Source organism: Pagrus pagrus (assembly GCF_965226575.1).
Source record: "Pagrus pagrus genome assembly, chromosome: 18".
NCBI classification, from domain to species: Eukaryota; Metazoa; Chordata; class Actinopteri; order Spariformes; family Sparidae; genus Pagrus; species Pagrus pagrus.
This window is the reverse complement of record NC_140202.1, coordinates 19617380-19638602: the sequence shown is the minus strand read 5'-3', so window position 1 is coordinate 19638602 and position 21223 is coordinate 19617380. Positions and strand designations below refer to the sequence as shown.

Below are 21223 nucleotides of genomic sequence, written 5' to 3'. Positions count from 1 at the left end.
AAAAGCTTGCTGCAAATGGCCTGGTCCTGGGGAGTTGGGTGGCTAATTGGATCGGTTGGGTTAAATAAATGTTTGAGTTCTCCCCTGCGCTGGGGGGACCTGGTGGCAGGAGCCTCTCGTCTTATAGCGGAGGAGGAAAAAAAACGCGGATGAAAGGGAGCGGGAGGAAAAAAAGGAGGGAAATGAGCTCATTTAGGATAAGTCTGTTATTAACACAAGTGTCACAATGTATATCAATAACACAGAAACTAGTTAAATGTGGAGCTGCTGATACTTAAGAAACTTTAATGAGAACTTTGTCATTGCAGGTTCCAGATCCAAAGGGGATCCAGTGACCCCAACAGCTACAAGAACCTGGGTGATTGCTTCCGGACCATCTTCCGCAATGAAGGGTAGGTTATCCACAACAGTTGTTGCCAACTACTGGACTACAGGACGTTTAAAAAAAAAGTTCACAAATTACAGTTTCTTCAGAGCACCAATGATGTCAGCCTTCCTGTTTCCCGTGGGCAGAGAAGGAGTAATTTCCCCTCCTTTATTTTAATGGCAGATGGCTCAGACTTAGAGTATTTTGAAGAGAATTATTTCATAAAAGGAATGACTTAATTTACTTTCATGGTGCAAGATGCAGCAAGTGTATCTGCACACACAAAAAGATAAAAACATTTTGTTTCACAAAGTTTTTTGTTGTGGGGGTTCTCATCATTTATAGCAACCAAATAAACATGCGTCCTTTTTTTCTTTTTGAAAAAAAAGAAAAAACAACACAGTGTATGATATTCGTGAAGTGGACAACTTTATCAATCAGAAAAATTGCCTTCACATGACTGTACAAAATGGCCAACAGAACAGGAACAACATTACCCACACCCCACCCCCTTGACCCTCCCCAAGCAGCTCTTTTAGCCTTTCAGATAGGATATCTTCTCTGTTTGTTTTTAATATTAAACCTAACCCTTTCTAAATATGCACACATTTTATAAAGATCATGTTAAGAAAAACCTTAAATACACAAGGGCCAACTCTTCCCGGTCCATAGCAGGCCGACATTACCCAACACCACAAAGGCACCTCATGGGAAAAAGCTCAAAAGAATGTTTGAAATGTACTAATACGCCACACACATAATTCAATTTAATGATGGTGTCGCCTCCATAATAAAGTATGTATGGCCTCCTTGTCATCGAAAATGATCCTATTATCTGCTGGGGAACAGATGCAAGTGTGCAGTACATATGTGTATCAGAAATATAAGCAAATGCCATTTACAGTGGGTGGTAGGCCTGAACGATATGCAAGAAAAAGTCATATTGCTATTGATTTTTGGTGGGGTCTGTAACAAACAAACATATGGAGAATATGATTTGTAGGCTGGAGAATCTCTGTAGCACCACAATGCTTCCCGACCTGTCTGTCTGTCTGGTGGTTGGTTGGTTTGTCGGCAGGATTACCGAATGGATGGTGTTAATCCGGATAAAGGGACGGATCCAGAAACTTTACTTTTTTTTAAAAATGTGAGATAGGGTGTTTTTCCGGCTTTTTAAATTTGGACAAACATGGACCTTGATGAACAAAATTAGGTGTATTTAGATACACCTAATTATATTGGTATGTTGCTCCAGCGATTTGGATATTGTGCTTAGCCATATTGCAATTTCAATAATATTTCGATTAACTGTTCAGCCCTGGTTGGTGGTCTATGGCTGGAAAGAGTTAGATGTTCAGATCCTGAAACTGCCGTTGTGTTTGACAGATATATCCTGCAGTAAGCCACCGAACGTGTCTTATCACTCATTGCACCTCACATCGGATGAGAGTGCAGCTGTTATTGGCTTCAGACCTGAATGTAAAACTTTCACAACTAACCAAAGACAGTCCTCAGGCCGTTCTCCCTCCTCTACTGCCTGCCCAGTGACAGGACTGTGAGACAGTGCAGGTGCAGGAGAAAGTGGTTGCCACTGGCTCTGTTTACGGCGAGTCGACAGCTTTACAGCGGATATAAAGTTGATCTGCTGCGAGGTGTGAGCGAGCGAGTGCACGGTGAAGGAGGCCGGTCAGTGACAGTTGGAAATCCCACGCTGGCTGCAGCTCAACAGAGGCGGCTATCCTAGTACAGTAGCTGTGCCCTCTTCACCCCACACACACCCACACACACGCTCACAGTGTGAAATTTAATGCCTTTGTGCCTGCATGCTTTCTGGGTGTGCCCTGTGGGACTAGGCAAACATGAATTTCCAGAGAAGACTTTAACACAATAAGATGTTTGCCAAATTAAACAGCGTCATCGTCGCCACTACATTTGACACCTATGAAACGTCGGCTCTTATAACAAAGCCTCGGTGTTTCCCCAAAGACGGAAGATCCACCTTGCCGTCGACCAATTATCACTACAGTATATTTTTTCTGAGGCTGTAATCACTTCACAGTAGCACATCGCGGATTTCCTCCAGGCCAAACCACTTAGTTATAACTTATACAAATAGTGTTAGGCCCCACTGTTGTAGAATTATTATTAAAAATAAACATCTCCCGTCAGCTCATGGCAGGGCCGAGCTAACACCAGGCCTCACTCTCTCTCTGAGGTGATGAGGGAGGAAACCTGAGCTCCCGGCTCGAGCTCGGTGATTAAAGTGAGGAAAGACATGGAAATGTACACGTGTGACATCATCTTTAAGACAATCTGAAGGCTGGACATAATGTAGACTTTTGATGTGGCCGCAGGATAAATTTTGAAGACTGTTATAGCGTGGATTATTTCAGTTAAAAAGTCAACATTTTACATCATGTTGTTGTTAAATCTGGAAAATGCAGCATGAAATCCTGTAGCTGTGCTCATAAGTGTGTGACAGTGTGAACCACGCTCAGCAACACTCGGTTTGTGTATTGCCTTACAGGCCACGCTCCTTTTTCTGTTGCATGTGGGTGTAGCAGCGTGAGCATGTGTTAAGTGTTTCCGTCTGGAGGGAAACAAAAAGTCTCTATTCTCGAGCATTCTTTACCAGTGTGGTATCCAGAGACTGGGTCGGGACCCAAAGCACGGCCACAGGAATATTAAAAGGGTCCAATGCATTGCAGCAGAGCGCGTTGGCCTGTGTACAGTAGATCAATGACCAATTCCTGGAAGTAGTGCATGATTGAGGGAGGTGGGGGGGGTTGAGTCCAGCTGGGACCACCCATGCAAGTAATATCTACGTTCATGGAATTGTGAAGAAGTGCAGATAAGCGTGTCCAACAGATTACACATGTTTTACTATGGTGACACAGGCAAGGATTGTATGAAGCAACAATCAGTTTTAATGAAGAGTTTGACATTTTGGGAAATGCTTCCTAGCCAAGTTATGTGTTTTTTTTCACGTCAGTTATTGAATGAATTGGACAGAAAAACAACATGTTGATTTGTGGGCTTCAGAGGTGCTGGTCTGTGGATTCATTTGAGTTAGTCAGAGTCCCTTTGTTTCCAGCCTTTGTGTAAAATAAGCTTACTGGCTGTTGGTAGTTGCTTCATGTTCATAGTTTTGATCTTCTCATCACTAAGCAAGTGAGTAATTCGTCTAAAATTCTTTATAAAATACGAACTGAGTTATTTCCTTGTGGGGAATCCGAATTCCCAAGAACACATCATCATGTGATTTGTCATCATAGATGGCTCATCCATTTACCTGGAAGTATTTTTTTAAAGTGCCTGCCAATTTCCAAACAGTTTCCAGTGGCACCTTTACAGATAATCTGTGTAACAAACCAACATTTAGGTAAAAGGTATTATTTTGAAATATCATACTTATACTAATACTTATATTAAATATGCATATCTATAGTTTATAGTGCTATTATATCTCATTAATTGCCCCAAATTCACAAGTCTCAACATTCATCATTACATAGCGAAAAAAGAAATCCTCCAGTAATCATCCAAGTCTATAAATATCACATTTGATTATATATTTTTTTGTGCTTACTTCAGATGTGAATTAATAACTATTTCCACCTTATAATGTGCATGACACACTAGGTGGAGATACGTGTTATTTGTGCTTTCACCATGTGAATCCTGACCACTGGTAATTCTGTTGTCTATCCCTGGCTAGTGACAATGTCAAGGTTACAGTAGACACTGGGAAAGTGAAAATATTTGCAGATGAAGCATGCCGGTTGTTTACATGTTACAGTGTTCCCTGGGGCGCCTCATATTTCCCATGGTTTTCCTCATGTATGGAAATTAACAAGTCTGCTGCAGACAATGATTGTCCTCAATTGTTTTTTTGTTTTTTTTTAATGCAAATTATCTCTTTACTTCACGTACATTTCTACTGCTAGGTGGTCAGAATTTTTTCTGATGGATTTTCTGATTGGATATTATTGGCCGGTTTATTTAACCCGTCGTGTCTGCAGTTCTGTCGGTGCTACGCTCCTCTCCAGATGGAGGGAGGCTGTTAAAAAAGGAAAGGTTTATGAAAATGAAAGACAAATAAAACACAAGCACACACCTACATACCCACACGTGCCCCCCCTCTTCCCTCGCTCAGTGTCAGGAGGCCATTTGCTTAGGAAAGTCAAAAAGGGACTTAGTGTGCACTTTACATTGGAAATCAAATTAGGATTCAAATGATGGCCACTCACTGGAGGCCATATTTGTTCTGTAACAAATTTCACCCCTTCTTCATCACCTGGTGGCTCGCCAGCCTGACCACACCCGGGAAATCTGTGGCCACCATTTGCATGGACAAAGAGAGCAGAGGGAAGGGTCTTCCGTCTGACTGAAATAACTTGTTTACACAAACAATACGAGGGATTAATTCCCGGCTTCCTCAGCCATAATCGCACCACACCAGCATTATTATGATAGCTCGACTACCCAGAGGCTGTACCATGCATGTAACTTCAGGTGAAATAGGTTGGCTTTGTCACCTGATGGCAAGTGTTTTCATAATTAGTTGCGGTTCACTGCTGTTTATTGAAGGTGGCCTCGCTGCAATGGATTCCTTGTAAGTGTCATGTCCTGCCCTTCTCAGGTTATGTTCAGTGGAAATGTGTGCCAGGAGCAAAAATATTTACACTTGGACCCAATCAACCAAGATCATCTCTGTTGACTTGTAAAGAATGTTTCCACAACAGAGCTGGTGCCACAGTTCACAGGATACAGTCGGTCACGCCACGTTGTCCTCTTTGTCCACAGACCTGTGTTCAGTATCAATACGCACTCCCTTATACTTTATCTCTCTCTCTCTCTCTCTTTGTATCCTGCAAGCAGTTAAGTGGAAGGGGATGCTCTCTTTATAATGGTGCTGTGCACATTTACAGATATATTATGCATTTCTGCTGTTGACTTTCTTCCTTTTAAATTGGTTTGCTGACTGAAACAAAGGCTGGTGATATTCTCTGTATTTGTTATTTTCAACAAATCTCCCGAAAGACGAAACCTACATTTATATGCACACCGATACTCTGAATGTGAGTTTTTTCCAGTTAAGACACGTAGGATATGTCGATATTTTTCGAGTTTTAAAAGCTTCCTTTGGAAATGTAAATAACCGATCAGAATGTTCGTCTCAGTGAGGCATGCGAAGACATGAAAGTTTCATGTCACGAATATCCTGTCAAGCATTATTGCTATTCACGATATTATTCCGATAATCATCAATATTCTTAAAACTACAAAAAAAACAGACTAAAATTACACTAAAATGTACAGGAATCACTTAAACCTTGCATTTTGTCAGGAAACAGATATTTTTATAATATTACAGATACTATGTACTGTTACAATATGTACTTAACAGGATGGTTTGTGTGTTTTGAATCGACTCCTGATAAACTACAGCGCCCGTGTTGATCCTGATGTAGGAACACATGACACAGTGCAACAAAGTGGCTCAGTGATGTGTGAATATTTGCAGACAACATGAGCTCTGTGGCACAGAGGAATGAGATATGTCAGGCTTTAACTGCATCGACAATTCATGATAGTGCTTCAGTCCATTGATGTTTTTTTTATTTTTTTTTATGGCATGTGTTGTCAATAAGAAGAAGAGAGGCTGGTGTTATGTGTATCCTTACAATTAGGAAGACAAATCAACAGCATTTTTAAAGATGCATGATATGATGTGATAATTTCACATTTTACATTCTTCATTTTGCATCTTCTTCTTCTTCTTCTTCTCCTTCTTCTCAGTGTTTATTAGTCTTTGAAGGTGCAAACAGCCACCTTCTGTATTTGAGTTTGTAAACACTGCGCTTGTTAAGTCAACAAAAGCCATTAGGCCTCATGTTATCAGCTCTATTTACTGGCTAGAGTTTCACGAATAGCTTTGAATAGCTGAAAAGATAAATACCCAATACCGGGCAGATAATTAATTGGTTTGATATATATACCGTGCGTCCCTAGTGTTTTTACATGAGCTGGACAATTACTCAAGAATGTCCCAATCGTAAAGAAACAAGGAAGTGTGGCAGTCTTAAAACATTTGACTTGTGATGCAGGACATTTTTAATTCTGCCATGGCAACAGGTTTGTGTACTGCTGGTCCCTCAGCTCAGTGGCTCCCTCTCAGATGTTTTTTACACTCTCAACTCACTATGACAGGCTCAAAATGGTACTCACCCTTGTCTACTTTGTTTGGTGTGGTTTGACATTATATAATTTATGGCTAAATCTGTCAGAAATACTCCGTATAGTGTGGAGGCATGGTGTAAGCTCCACATTTAGCTGCTGTGTTATACAGACCTGACGCAACCCCACTTGTCCGTTGGGTAATCATGGATAAAGAATGTACGAGGGCGGAGATAATTATTTAATTGACCCCTTCAGTTTGTTCCATCGTTATATCTTTTATCAGATATAAAATGTGACAACTTGATGTTATGGTTACTGCCTGTTTTGTTTTTTTCGATTTAGACCTGTTGTACCTGTTTCACTTTGAGGCAGTCCCCTTAAAACAACATTTAAAAATAGCAGAAGTAAAAGAAGCTTGCTGTTGACGAAAGGCTTCCCCACAACAGCAAGTTTTTAAGTAGTGACACATGCCTCATGTATGCCAGGTTTCACACCTACAGTGGCACAATACTTTTTTAAAAAATTTTTATGGAAGCTCACTATTGTCATGTATAAACAAGGTTTGAGAAATAAGGTTGTGACCAAAAGGATTGTAAAGAAAGTACTTGAAAATCAATCGATGCCTGAATATTTTTATTCGTTTGACAACATCCTCTGCCAGGTTCAAACAAATGAACTATTCAGCCCATGTTTTCACTAAATTCAAGAGTGGGGGAAATGCACGTGTGCACTTCTGAATGTATACGAAACATGCTTTGTGCCCTCTTAGCAAAACAGAAAGGGTACTACTATCTTCTTCCATGTCTGCATGGACTGGTCAGGCACAAACCTCTACTATCATGTTCACAAACAGCTGCTTGTAAAGGAAAATAATAACTACCCCTCTTGATAATTTCTCCTGGGTTTTCCAGCAAAGTAAAAATACTTAATGCAAAATATTTTCAATATTTCATTTTTAGATTTGTTTTTCGTTTATTAAATAAATTCAGCAAATGTTTTAATTTAGTTAAACATGATTTTTAGGTAAATTATTTTGTACGATAATTCCTGAAAATTTCAAGAGAAACTTCATTAAACCAAGTCTATTTTAAGAGAATTTGCATAAAACTAACAATCTAACCAGACTGTCCATTTACTCTGTAAATATACTCCATAAAATGGATTGCTTACAAAATACAGTGTGTGTTAAATGTAGGCATACATCTTTATATACATAACTCACTGTAACATTTTATTATTTTTCCTGTCTTTGAGTACGCTTTAAATCACGGCTGGACGTATGATTGAGCAAAGGCAAACTACCAAATTGACTAAAATTATACAGCTAGAGTCTTTTGAAATGTCCAGTATATCAAACGCTGGAATAAACTCTTAAATCATTTCCTCCACAGATTCCTTGAGAACTTGTCTGCCAGGGTTTGTGGTTTCAGAATATATCTTGGTTGTTATGGTGCCAAACAGCAGCAACACACTTTCTGTTTCCCATTTTGTGAGCTTGGTATCCATCAGGAACTCTATACTGTCAGATATTTGATCCCTCTAGTAACTGTACATATAACTGAACGTACCAGGATGTTGGCAAAATTTAAACTCCTTAAGGGTAATTCCACGTATTTCGTGTCTTTTAAAGGAGCTTTGCCAAGTCTGACAAAATAACCCTTCTCATAACAGAAACCTGGCATCGCAGACTGAAGGTGTGGTGTTTGAAAGATGTGGTCGTAACCAGGCAGCCACTGACTTCCATTCATTTCCGTACAATTTGGAAATCAATGACTTTGTTAAGTTTCGTTAACTGTTTTAGAAAAGTTGTTTTCATTTTTGAGGCTGTTGAATCATTTTGCATTATACAGAGAGATGTTACTGTTACTCAACGTACCCTCATTGATAAAGATGGAATTCACAAAATATCAGAAACACAACTGAATTTCTCTGCGCTGATAATTTTGTATAATTTGGCTGAACTGACCCTTTGATTGCACGACTGCACAACATGACCTCACATTTGACAGTCTCGGTAGTCTGCTTGTTGATTTTAACATTTTACAGAGGATGAATGGAAACTAATGGCTGCCTCGAATGACAAAATAAATGGAGTCAGATTTCTAAAACGTAACAACAAACAATAGCATGGTTCGGGAAATGATTTGCAATAAAAAAAAAGTTGCAGCTAAAGATCATTTTAATTATGGAGGAATGTGCTGTTCAATCTCTTGAATTAAATGATTAATTGTACGATATACAAAGTGTTACAAAATAATGATATGACAGAACTTGTCGTGTCCAATCAACAGACCAAAACCCAAAAAGTATTTACTGTACTATCACGTATGATGTTAGAAATAGGTCATGTTTGGTATTTTTGCTCCAAAAAGGACTTAATGATCAGTCGTCTATCGTAACAGTGAGCGTAGCTTGTGTAACATTTTCTTTTCTTTCTCCGCAGCATCTTCGGCTTCTACAAGGGAATCCTGCCTCCGATCGTGGCAGAGACGCCAAAGAGAGCGGTGAAGGTGAGATTAAGGATGTGCATGTTAGTTTTTAATAGAAAACAGCAAACCTTCTCGCTCCATGATGCAACGCTCAGTCTCTGGTTTCGCCCTGAACTGCTCCGCTGCCATATGAAAACACTCTGACCGCAGCTTCTCTGTAACGTGGTACACACATGTTGATTAAACACATGACGCCCTCCGCCATGTCTGCCTCCTCAGCCTCCTCCTGTTTGTTCTGTTCGCCTACCAAATATTGACTTACAAGCATTTACAGCGAGCCTTCCCCTGAGCCCCATCTTTTGATATTTGTTTGTAGGAGGGCTTAGCATCTCTCGCCTCACACTAATGGGGTGACGAGGAGGCGGGAGGGGGGTCATTGATGCCTGGCATGGAGCTGCTCCATAATGAGATGCTGGAGACGGGGATGTGTGAACTTTAAAATTAAGCGCTCACACTGAGAAGATGGGGTAATCGCTCACACAGCGAACAAAGCTGGCTGATGGTGAGAAATGTCTGGAGCGAAGAATTAAAGCGAATTAAAGCTCCGATTAAAACGCCTCTGCTGGCATTTTGCCCTCCGCTCAAATAAACAAATCAGATGGATGTGTCTCGTTTTTATATTTAGACTTTTCGCCTTCCACAGAGTTCGTCATCACTTGCTTGTTGAGATTTAAAGGGGCTCTATGTAAAAATGCTTAGCAAATGACGTATTTATCACTTTTTTATTAGCCATATTTGAGAGGATTGTATTGTGACATGATAAATGAGACCTTCCCCGTCTCTCTTGGTCGCCCGAGGACAATTTTGTTGAAGTTGTTTATTGCAGCTGGATTTCTTCTGGAAGGACTCGAGTTGGATTTCCTGCGACTGTCCAAAAGATGTGACTTTATGCACGTCTCAGTGCCTCTTTCCACTCTGCTAACAGAGTGCAACAAGAGCTATCGTTAGTTTAGAAGGAGTCAACCGACAGGTAGCTGCTTTTAAAGCGTGTGTACATGTGGGAGTGTGTTGTGTGTGTGCAGAGATGTCAGCGTATGAATGCAACTCTCTGACGGCTCATTTGTCCCGATCTTTCCTCTGCAGTTTTTCACCTTTGAGCAATACAAGAAGTTGTTGAATCTCACCCCTTTGTCTCCTGGTGTGGTGAGTCCTTCACACGCACACAGACACACACACACACACACACAGGAACACCTGAATACACTCTCACCTGAAAAATAAACAAACACACAGGACCAGGAGGAGCTTTACACCCAGTGTCAAAAATCAACGTTTCAGCTCACCTGCCAAACGCTGGTAAAACAAAGAGCGATGCCAAGAATAATTTTAGCAGCTAAACACATTTATGCAAATTTGTCAACGTTGTCAACGTATAGTTTTCATTACTGGTTCATGTACAAATACAGGTTGTGCATGAATACACTTAGAGAATTTATCACACATTTACATTTTTGTCTGTTTTTTTTCTTCATGTGGCGACTCACCTGTTCACCCTGACCACAGCGCAGTGTTTCTACTATTGCTAGCCTAACAAAACATCTGCTCGGTTTTGTTTTGTTAGTTCACCATTGTGGCAACACAAAATTGGTCTTCTCACATTAGACAGGACAAAAAGTACACTTCGCGGGCGCGAATTAAGTGAAGACAGCCTGGAATAACACTTTTGTTAGGTGTTAAGCACATGTGAATGCTTCCCTGATGACTAGCTCAAACATTTAAATGTTGGGTGTGTCATAGACGGTCACCAGTTTGTGAACCAACTTTAATTAATGACAATTGGGGCCAATTTAGTCGGCATTACATAGTTTTATTGAAAAAAAGAATGGGACCCAGGTTTAGTAGTTTGTTTTTTTTTTACTTCTAAATCAGAACCTGAACGTTTCACTCAGATTTAGGAATGAGGTATATGAAGCGTGTCGTTTAAAAGACAGCGCTGTTGTGTGAATTAGTGTGTAGTTTGAAGTCAGGGAGATCAGGTTGGTAAAAAAAACATGCTTCTATAAAGTTTTTTTTTGGTTTAATTACATTTATTTCACTGAATATCAATAATTATAACACAAATTCAAATCACTGTCATACCTTTTGAACATCAAAACTGGCCAATAATACTATTATCAGACAGGTACTGATACCTTGCCTTCTCTAGTTACTGTAGTATCTTAGAAAGTGATTTGACTTGTCAGAACTAAGGACTTGACGTGACTTGTCCAAGAAAAAATTACTTGGGACTCGCTTGAAACTTGGACCAAAAGACTTGACTGCCTGCTTAAACCTCAAATAAAGTAGTCTCGTCCTTCTTGACTAATCTGGTTTCTGTTATATTGAGTCAGAGTTTTAAGTAAGACAGATTTGCGTTGCCGGGGTGTGGTCACCACACACCACCTATTCAGGTGGCAGCCAAGTGTCAGGCGTGATGGATGGTTCACCTGTAACGCAGCGCGGAGGCCGCCCCAGCACGGCGCATATCCTCGTCTTGTTTTCACAGCACACTGGTGGAAAAATGTTTACCTGTCCCATCCATCATGCTCTCCTCCCCCCCCCCCCCTTCTTTCTCCTTCTCTATCTCTTCATCTTCCTCTTCCTCGAGTGCCTCCAGCCCCACTTCCCCCAGAGGCCCCCTCATATCAAGTACTGTAATCACATCAGGTCATTAGCGCGAGTGAATTACAGATTGGTCCTGAAAGGATCGCTCTCTCTCTCCTACTCAGTGTGGCACAGCTGAATGCCTTCACTCTGATTAATGAGGACACGCACAGTAATAATACAAATAAGGAATTAAAGCGTAGCTGGCTGGCTGTGTAAACATCGCGAGGCATGTCTGAGAGGATGGGTCCCGGGGCTCTGACAGCAGGATAAAGAGGCAGGAAGAGTAATGAGCTAAAGACACGATCCTGACATGTTCCCATTACGCTTCTCTGTGAGCACGCATGCACGCCCACCAACACGCACACACTTACATGCAGACATTTACAGCCCCATAAACATGTCAGAGATATACATTTATATTAGATATTTTTTTATAGAAGAAAATGACTGATTATGAAGTTTTTTGTCGCCCTTGAATCATGACTTCTGCCTTTTTTTTAACAATCTTTAACCTCTCGCTCGCATTCCTATTTCCTCCTTTCGTTCACCTTCCTCTCCCTCCCGTCTGTCATCTAGCAATTTCTCAAACGATAACAAGCGCAGGTGTCTTGTGTGCCTTCAGACATTTGTCAAACGACAACAATGACGGACGTGACAGAAACACGAGAAGACAAAAAGACTCGGTGAACGAGTTTCCTGAAAGCGAAACTGTGATTCAGCATTAATAACCTCTCGCAGCTCGGACACGTTGACATCCGTCCTCTTTGTCTGCGTCAGTTTGCTCTGTCTCTACCCAAATACTATCTACCACATTCTCCTAACACTCCTAAATCATGTCCATCTCCCCTCCAGGCGCTGTCTGTAGCTGGGCTTGGCGCGGGCTTGACTGAGGCTGTTGTTGTCAATCCATTCGAAGTGGTGAAAGTCAGTCTCCAGGCCAACAGAGATTCCTTCAAAGAGGTCAATAGAAATAAAATACTGTGACTCATAACCTGTTGGTAATGTGCACTTTTCTCTTTGTCAGCATTTGAAATTCACTCTCTCCTACACAGCAACCCTCCTCATTCGCTCAAGCAAGACGCATAATTAAGACAGACGGATTCGGACGTCATGGCCTAAATAAAGGATTAACATCAACACTGGGACGCCATGGAGTGTTCAACATGATCTACTTTGGCTTCTACTTCAATGTCAAGGATGCCATTCCTACCAGCCCGGTAATATGCCAATCAAAATCTGTGATCGCACTCCAACCTCCTTGCTGAAAAGGCAAACCCAAGCCAAGTGACCCATGCTTGACTACAACTCATTTTTGCTGCCTTCAGGGTATCTGATACGCACGTGTCCCAGCCACCTCGCCAGTGGAGAATTGCAAGTGTTTGACAGTATGATTAGTTAGCCTGCCTGCCATGGCAAGGAGGAAGCAAAAATCAGAGAGGAGCTTGTAAGATCAGCCCTGCTAATACCTCGTCTGTTTGCTCCTCATAACATCCTCAAAGTCTCAGATTACACATCCGGCAGGGCCTGATGGCCCAAACAAAAGTTAATTTTGTTTAATGGAAACGTTACCATACGCCGGTTCCACATGTACAAACTGGGAGCATTAGATTAACTCCAATGAACTAATTGGAAGCAGACAACGATACTATTTTCAAGAGGAGGTTACAGTGGGAGCCCAGGCTCTGCTATATTTTCGACATTTTTCCAGTGACGCATGGTATACAGAGAACCAAGTGGTCATCCTCTGAATGATAATTATGTGGCTGGACGACCCAAATAGCTCTCTTCTTAGATTGCGGCCGTCGCTTTTGGGAACGATCCTTCGGTATGATGGAATGATCTTGTTTGTGAGAGGCTAACGACGGCTATTGTTGAGGCAGAAAAGGATAAATATTGTGGCCTCCGACAGCTTACAGGCGGAGCGGAGAGTGGCGCTTCTCCAAAGCCCTGTTGTCAGAAACATGAGCGATGAGCTTGCAGCTCAAACATGTCCGTAGTCAAATTGAGCCGGCCGAGCTTGGGGCTTCTCTCATAACGCTGTTTTAATAGGGCAGAGGAGTCAGATAGCACACTGCCATCATTCGCAAGTGAATGTGTGAGGACATGTTTGCTTAAGGCTGTTAGGAAGTGGGTTGATGGGTGTACTTAGGACGCGGGTATGTTACCTCCTTCCCCACATCCCACTTGGAAAAAAAACAGAAGAAGAAGTGGGATTAGCTGTTGATTTACCTCGGCTCTCAGGGTGTCCAGCCGCTTGAGAAAGGCCTGGACCAGAGAGGCCGCTGTCATTTGTAAAAATATCCCGGCCAATTAGCTGTCAGAGCTCTCTGAGTCTGGGCTTCTTTGGTACAGTAATACCCCTGTGCCGAGTCACAGCCCAATTACCCAAATTGTCCCCATATGCCTCCCCAGTCTGCCTGCATGCACCCTGTTTATAAATCCTCCGTCTTGGCTCCCCGAAGAACATGTGCTTCTGTTCAGCCAATCAGAACGCTGCACCGCAGTCAGGAAGCACTAATCTGCCCCCCGCTACCATAAAATGATCAGGGCTTTCATGCCAGCTTTACAATCATATGCACAAGCCCCCTCATGCTCTCCTTCACATGTATATATACACACAATGGCTCAGCATTTATTTTGTTAACTTTCTCTGTGTTGCAGTAAGTTTTATTTACTACTTGTCCTTTGTGTTATTATATTTAACACCTGGTGCCCACTCCAGAAATGTTTCCCGGTGCTTGTGTAAGACCTCCGCCAAGGAGGTTGTGTTTCACCCGTGTCCATTTGTCACTTGGTTTGTTGGTTTGTCAGCAGGATTACACAGAAATTACTGAATGTATTTCCACAATACTTGGATGGAGGATGGGTCTCAACTCAGAACAGAATCTGTTCAATTTTGGTGCGGATCCGGATAAAGTCACTAGAGTAACTGCTAACAGCTGCTCACTGTAGCTCCTGTTAGCTAGGTAGCTCAGTTAGCCGTGCAGCTAGCAGTTTGGTTAGTTAGCGGTGTTTATACTGCTAGAACAGGAGTTTTGGCCCAGGACAGGCCAGGGTTAGCTGGTTAGCATGCCAACTTCATTAAGTATGCCTGCAGAACAATACATAATGGTCAAAATGTCCTAACTGTTATTATTGTTAATCGTCTTCGTCTCTGCCAGGACCCTACCCTGGAGTTCATGAGGAAGTTCGCTATCGGCCTGGTGTCTGGGACCATCTCGTCCTGCGTGAACATTCCCTTCGACGTAGCCAAGAGCCGCATCCAAGGCCCCCAGCCCGTGCCCGGAGAGATCAAGTACCGCACCTGCTTCCAGACCATGGCGCTGGTGTACCGGGAGGAAGGGTAAGGGATAAGTCGGGGAAACGCAACTTGAAAAACTGTCAATGGTGCATCCAAGAATTAATGAGGCACTCTGTCTGCTTTCTTAGCAGATGATAGTTGGTTAGCTGCCAAACTGGCTGCCAGAGAAGAAAAATTATACCAGCTGCAGCTACAAGTTAGCAGGGTTTGATTGTGCAGCGTGAGTTTCCTGCTCTAACTACAAGGGGAGTGCACGAAAAGCTTGATACAAAGCTGCGATCTGAAGAATGGAAACCAAATAGTGACGTTACATTCTGGGCTGTGTTCCCCTCGTGTGTGTGATCATACATTTCTGCAGTCTGTCAGTCGTACAGTAAATGTTAACATATTTTCAAGCCTCAGAGGATGACAGCTCTAAATAGAAGCTTCAAGGAAAGATGTATGTTATGTTAGCAATTGCCCTGGGCTTTCCACTTTCCCCCCATGCAGCTCCACTAGACAAGGGCCAGCGAGACGTTTGTAGTTAGTGGACACAGGAGCCTTGGGGGCTGCTGCAGGAACGGCACTGCATCGTCGCAGGGGTGCGTGGAGGGTGCCCCCTCCGCCACATCCAGTCCCCTGCTCTAACACAACACAGTCCCAGCTAATTAGTGGTCCCTATGGGAGACGTCGTTAAGCAGACCCTAACGAGCCGCGCGGCGCTCCACGGGTCAATCTAATCAGACAGAGGGCCAGGGAGGAAGTGGGTCGAGCCTTATTAACGCCATCAGTGGCGGGGGCAGGGAGCGGGACAGGGAGCACGAGGCGGAGGCAGGCAGCCACCGATCACCTTGAATGCATTAAGGGGCAGGTCCTCGCCTCCACCGGCCGTTAGACCCCAACTATGTACCTGACGGGGTGAGAGACAGACAGGCAGGCAGGCAGGGCAGCCGACAGACAGCCAGGCAAGAACTCGCTGCATATACACACACGCAAGTACACACGCATACTGAATTAGTCTGCTCTTGAGCTGAAATCTTGACTTGATTTACACACTTCAAATTTAAACTATGCATTTTTGAGTGTTTGCACATTATTAACATCCTCTTTTTTTCTACAGGTACTTGGCACTATACAAGGGGTTGGTGCCCAAGATAATGAGGCTCGGACCAGGTAACAATAAAAAGTTCTTTATACTGATATTAAAATAGTCCTTATAATCACAAATTGTCAGTTACAACAGATGAAAGTGATTCGTTATGTTTCTTTGGGATATATGTTCTACTTTATTTTGTTACAACACTGTTTATAGTCTGGCTTAGTTAAGGCACAACACCCACTTGGTTAGGGTTAGAAGGGATCATGTTTTGGCTTAAAATACCTGTTTTTGTCGCCACAAACACTGCTGGAGATCGTCCCGAGGTCTACTTAAAAATATCCAGTGGTGTCACGCTTACAAACGTTGAAACACAGTCTCAAACTGTGGTCACTGGCTTGGCAGCCCTCTCGCCTGTAACTCCACCAATCCCCTCCACCTCTCCATATAAAAGACAGCTCATGAACATGTCAATAATCTATGTATGACACGTACAAATGCGAATGCATTAGTGGTTTGCAGAAACATTAACTGCCAACATTTTATCCTGGCAACTGGGCTGATTAATTCATGCTGTTCTGTGCTGTGTGCTCAATAACAAAAATGTCAAATCTATGTTTACATTGTGTTTTCTAACATCTATGTAATGTTTGAATGGAAATCTCGTGAACTCGAGCCACTTTCCACCACAGTAGTTTTTCCTAATTTGTCCACACATGTAATATCTATCTAGAATACATAATATATTCCTGTGTGTTTCCCAGAAAGCCTCTGAATCAGCACTGTAGATCACATGACTCTTAGACATCAGTTTCTATTGGTTGTGTAGCTCACGCTGCTTCGTCACAAGCAGGAAACTACGGATTGATTGACTGTGGCTCTCTCTTCTGTTCAATGACAGGTGGAGCGGTGATGCTGCTGGTCTATGAATATGTGTCCGGATGGCTGCAGAAGAACTGGTAAAAAAGAAAGAAAGGAAAAAAGGAAACTCCAAGCGTGCCTTCCGGATTGTGCCTCGTTGCAATATCGTTGACTGCCTCCAGTAACGTCAGACCAAATGATTTGTTTGTTTGTTTTTACCGTGAATGCAAAATACTGCCCTGCAAAATACCAAACCAGCATTACAACATATGTTTGTATGCAGCTTTCTGCAGGAAAGACGACATTGTCATCAAAGTTAGTTTCTCAGGAATTAAAAACAGCTGCAATGTTTGAAAACTGACAAATACATTTCTAATACTAAACAGGTTTTTACCAGTGGATCAGTACGAAAGTACAAACCTATTTTTTTATTTCTTTTTTAAATCAGCTTCTTACTATGAGCATCACAGCCCTGCATGAACACAATACTTTCCACCAAATTCATAAACATTCTGATTATTTGACGCGAGAGATTATTACAAAAGATAATTGTCGGGTTGTTTGTTTAATACGCCCGCACATTCCTAATGAAGCAAATTAAGAGTTTTTGAGAGTTAAACTCTTGAAGAATAAAAAGGAGTACGAATGTTAGCTTATTTAGTCAATGTTAGTTAATGTTCAAAATAAATTCTTGGTATTTGAAGCCAAGTTTTCGTGGACTTCAATAATCAGTGTCAGTGAAGGAATGTTTCCATGAAAATCACCAAGCAAACTCAGCTCTAAACCAACTACAGAGCACTGAAGTGATCTCATCATTATATCGCTGCACAGTACGTGTAACATGAAGCAAGGAACACATGCAGAGCTCAGATGAGTCTCACTTCCTTACACTCAGTAGATCATCCACCTCTTGTGTCTTAATATAAACTACTTATAAAAGAGACAGTTCACCCCAAATCAAACACATTTATTTTTCTTCCTACCTGCTGTGCTATTTATCTATCTAGACTGTTTTGGCGTGAGTAGCTGGCACTCGGCTGCGTTACTCAGAGCGCCAAAAAAATGAATTTGAAGAACTCAACGACAGTGTCTCTTTCTAGAAATCATGACCCCGGTACTCGAGATGATTCACAGACCTTTTTGTGATCAGTTTTATGTAGGAACTATTTTCTTGTCATGTCACTACACAGAAGGAAGCGTGCATCTAGCCACAGATGAGAGACTGAGCTGTAATGTAAGCTAGCTTAGTCTCGTCCATAAAAGAAAATCGTTCCTATGTGAAACTGCACACAACAAGGGCTGTGGATTATCATGAGTAACCTGGTCTTGATTTCTGGGAAAAAAAACATTGCTTTTGAACAGAGTTCCTTTAGGTTCATGATATTCAAGACAAGTCAGACATCTCTGCAGCCGATATCTCTGAAACTTTCAACAACAACTCACACCAAAACGATCTAGATGCACAGAAAGCACTAAGGGTAAGAGAAAAAATACGTGTTTTTGATTTTGGGGTGCACTGCCCCTTTAAGGAAAAGCCTGTGATGTCAGCTACACACACCAACTACAACAGGGGAGTGTGTCACGTCTATGCGCACACATACGTACTGTTTGTACGTACTTTCTGAACAATAATGTGTACGTGATCACAAATACTAACTGTGATCTCAACCATAGTACTGAGCCGTACTGCATATCTTAGCTAATAGTGCCTATAATTCTTAATAATAATTATTGTGTTTAAGAATTTATTATATGTTTAAGGCCTTTTAAATCTTTTTTGCATGACTGACATTTTTATGTACCTCCTTTAAGTTAGACTAGATTGAAATCTTTATTTTTCAAGCATTTACTGGTAAGAAATTGTGATAATTAGACTTTTTTTTAAATCTCGATCTTAAGTATTAGCATTAGTGGAAAGTTACTGTCATGTATTCATAACAAATAAAAAGGAATAAAACTCCTCACTTGGTGTCTCACTGTGTGTGTGTGTGTGTGTGTGTGTGTGTGTGTGTGTGTGTGTGTGTGTGTGTGTGGGTGTGTGTGGGTGTGTGTGTGTGTGTGTTGAGTTAAGGGTGAAGCACTTGTGCATCCTGTAACTGTGAGTTTGTGTTGTTGCGTGTTCTCCGGGAGAGTTTTGGCATTGACATAAGTGTATCACCTTCCCTCAGTTTACCCCTTCTTCACCCTCCTCCCCCTCTCTCCCCCATCAGAGCACTGTGTTGTTTGAGAACCTGTCAAGAGAAGTTGTATTAGCCAACCGAGCGTCAGTGCTTTCTCTATCGGTGGCGGCGGGAGGGGGGGGGGCAGGGAGTCTGTGCCTGAGCGTAGCTTCAGTGCAAGCTAAAACAACAAGCTCAAGAAATGCAAATGTGGCTGCAGGAATGGGGGGGTGACCGCACACATTCTCTCTCTTTGCCAGTCTATCTCTTACACAAATATGCACAGTCTCACACACACCTGTTGCACAGCCTTAGGGGTCATGGCTGTTCTGTAAGATACTCATCATAACCTCATCTGGTAGTAGGTAAAACTGAGCCACGTTGGCATTTGACAGTCATCATTAATGTGGGAGTCTCTCTCTGCCAAACTGAAACGGCTCCTGGTTTTTCGCCGGGGGGCCTGTGGTGATAGACTAACAACTGCGGCTTGCAGACTGATGGAATTGTAAGCGCTTAACCTGTCCTTTTCTGTAATGGAGTGCTGAATGTTTGTTTCAGACGTGACGGCTTGTAACATGTGCGATGTGTATTGCTGGTAGCCAGGCAACACAGCCACCCTTCACCTGGATTCCCCGCACTGATCATAAATCTTCAGTGGCAAAGTCCCCTTCTCCTCGTTTTTTCCTTCGCAACCCCGTCCATGTATGTTCCTCATCCTCACCTGTAACATTTCAATTCCAGTGGCTCCACTTTGACAAGCCTGCAATTTGGGCATGGCTGTACCTGTCTCTCCCAACGCAGATGCAGTTAATGATTAAAATAGATTAAAATGTCCAAGATTTACACTACATGTTGAAAGAAACGCAAGTAATTCATGCCAGTGGTCATGTTTCCATCAGCGATTTGAAGTATTGCACTCAAAAACGCTGATGGAAAACGACATCTCGAGTCTTGCGAAAATGTTTTGCCTTTTCGAAAGAGTTGAATTGGAGACGGCTCTGTGGGCGAAACATGTAACGTACGTGACTGATTACCTGTTTCTGCTAGGTGAGAGGGAGAAGAAGAAATACTAGCTAGCATGAAAGAATAATTACGACTAACTCAAATGAACAAAAAAAATCCTTTGAGGTTTTTTGCCGATTGGCAAACAACTGGTTTTGTTTCTGGTTTTGCAACCTGGAAATGCGCGCAATTTGCATTTTTTTTTTTCTTCCTCTTTTGCAACTTGTTAAAAGAAACGTTAACTTAATTTTGCAAGGAAAAAAGCTTGTGCCCTGGTATGGTTTTCACCTTTTTTTTTTTAAAAAAAAGAGACGACATAGCCAACATTTAACTCGCATGACTGATCATCGACGAAGAAAAGCTACTAAATGCCATGAAAGAATAATAACGACTTGCCAAATTGAACATTGTGCGACGTTTCAAAAGTTTCCCCCAGTTTGTCTGACGAATAGACGGAGACACGTTCGGTGTGATCGAACACGAGTACCACATGCTTACACTTACATACCAAAGACGCTGAACCAGACGTGTTGTGATTTTTCCGAGCCCAGTTTTTTAAGAGGTTTCACTCACCTGTCTGCTCTAAATTGCTGTTTTAAGGCATTAAGAAAACACTCTGGCTGTTGTCAGCTTCTTTTAAGAACTGTTCATTGAGCAGTAACACGCATGAAGTGCTGTGTTCACCCGGTGTTGCGTACTCTGCTCTGTGTTACTCTGCAAATGGCTGTCTTGTTTCTGATTGCATGTGGAGAAGTAAAGATAACCATATGACACTGAAGTCAGACTCGACATCATTAATTATAAACACGTGTCTGCTCCTATTTTTAAGACTACGCCTTTTAGACCTTCGCCTCCATAAAGCTGACCAACATTAGACTACAAGAGCAGGGATCATTAGACTTTCGAGAAGCTATTCGTCCTGTCTAGAAAACACACTGTTCCTATTTTTTCTTTTTTTATACATAAAAACTGGTGTCAATTAAGACGACCGCATTTTAATTTTGTTGCATGAGTCAGAGGAGACTAACAAGACTGTGCTCCGTTCATGTAGCTTAGTTGAAAGGAAAAGTTGTTTGGCCTTGTTGTTTGTAGGCTGAGGTAAAAACACAGAGCATGTAACGACTTTTTCATGCCACTCAGAGAGTTCACCATCATTTACTGCAGGCCTACGTGATGGATGGTGCAGGGTAATGGGGTGGC

The 21223-nt window shown here is 42.0% G+C and overlaps 1 protein-coding gene across 1 annotated transcript in view; it reads left to right on the top strand.

The window, feature by feature from the left end:
* Positions 1-18826, top strand: part of slc25a21 (solute carrier family 25 member 21) — a 94744-nt gene extending 75918 nt beyond the window's left edge. Inside the window, exons 4-11 of the mRNA XM_084382198.1 lie at positions 309-392; positions 8994-9060; positions 10123-10182; positions 12478-12585; positions 12678-12842; positions 14787-14968; positions 16026-16078; positions 16903-18826. Coding sequence (XP_084238324.1) covers positions 309-392; positions 8994-9060; positions 10123-10182; positions 12478-12585; positions 12678-12842; positions 14787-14968; positions 16026-16078; positions 16903-16964 — 781 coding nt within the window. The 3' untranslated portion in view covers positions 16965-18826. The remainder of the gene's footprint in view (positions 1-308; positions 393-8993; positions 9061-10122; positions 10183-12477; positions 12586-12677; positions 12843-14786; positions 14969-16025; positions 16079-16902) is intronic.
* Positions 18827-21223: the final 2397 nt, after the last annotated feature.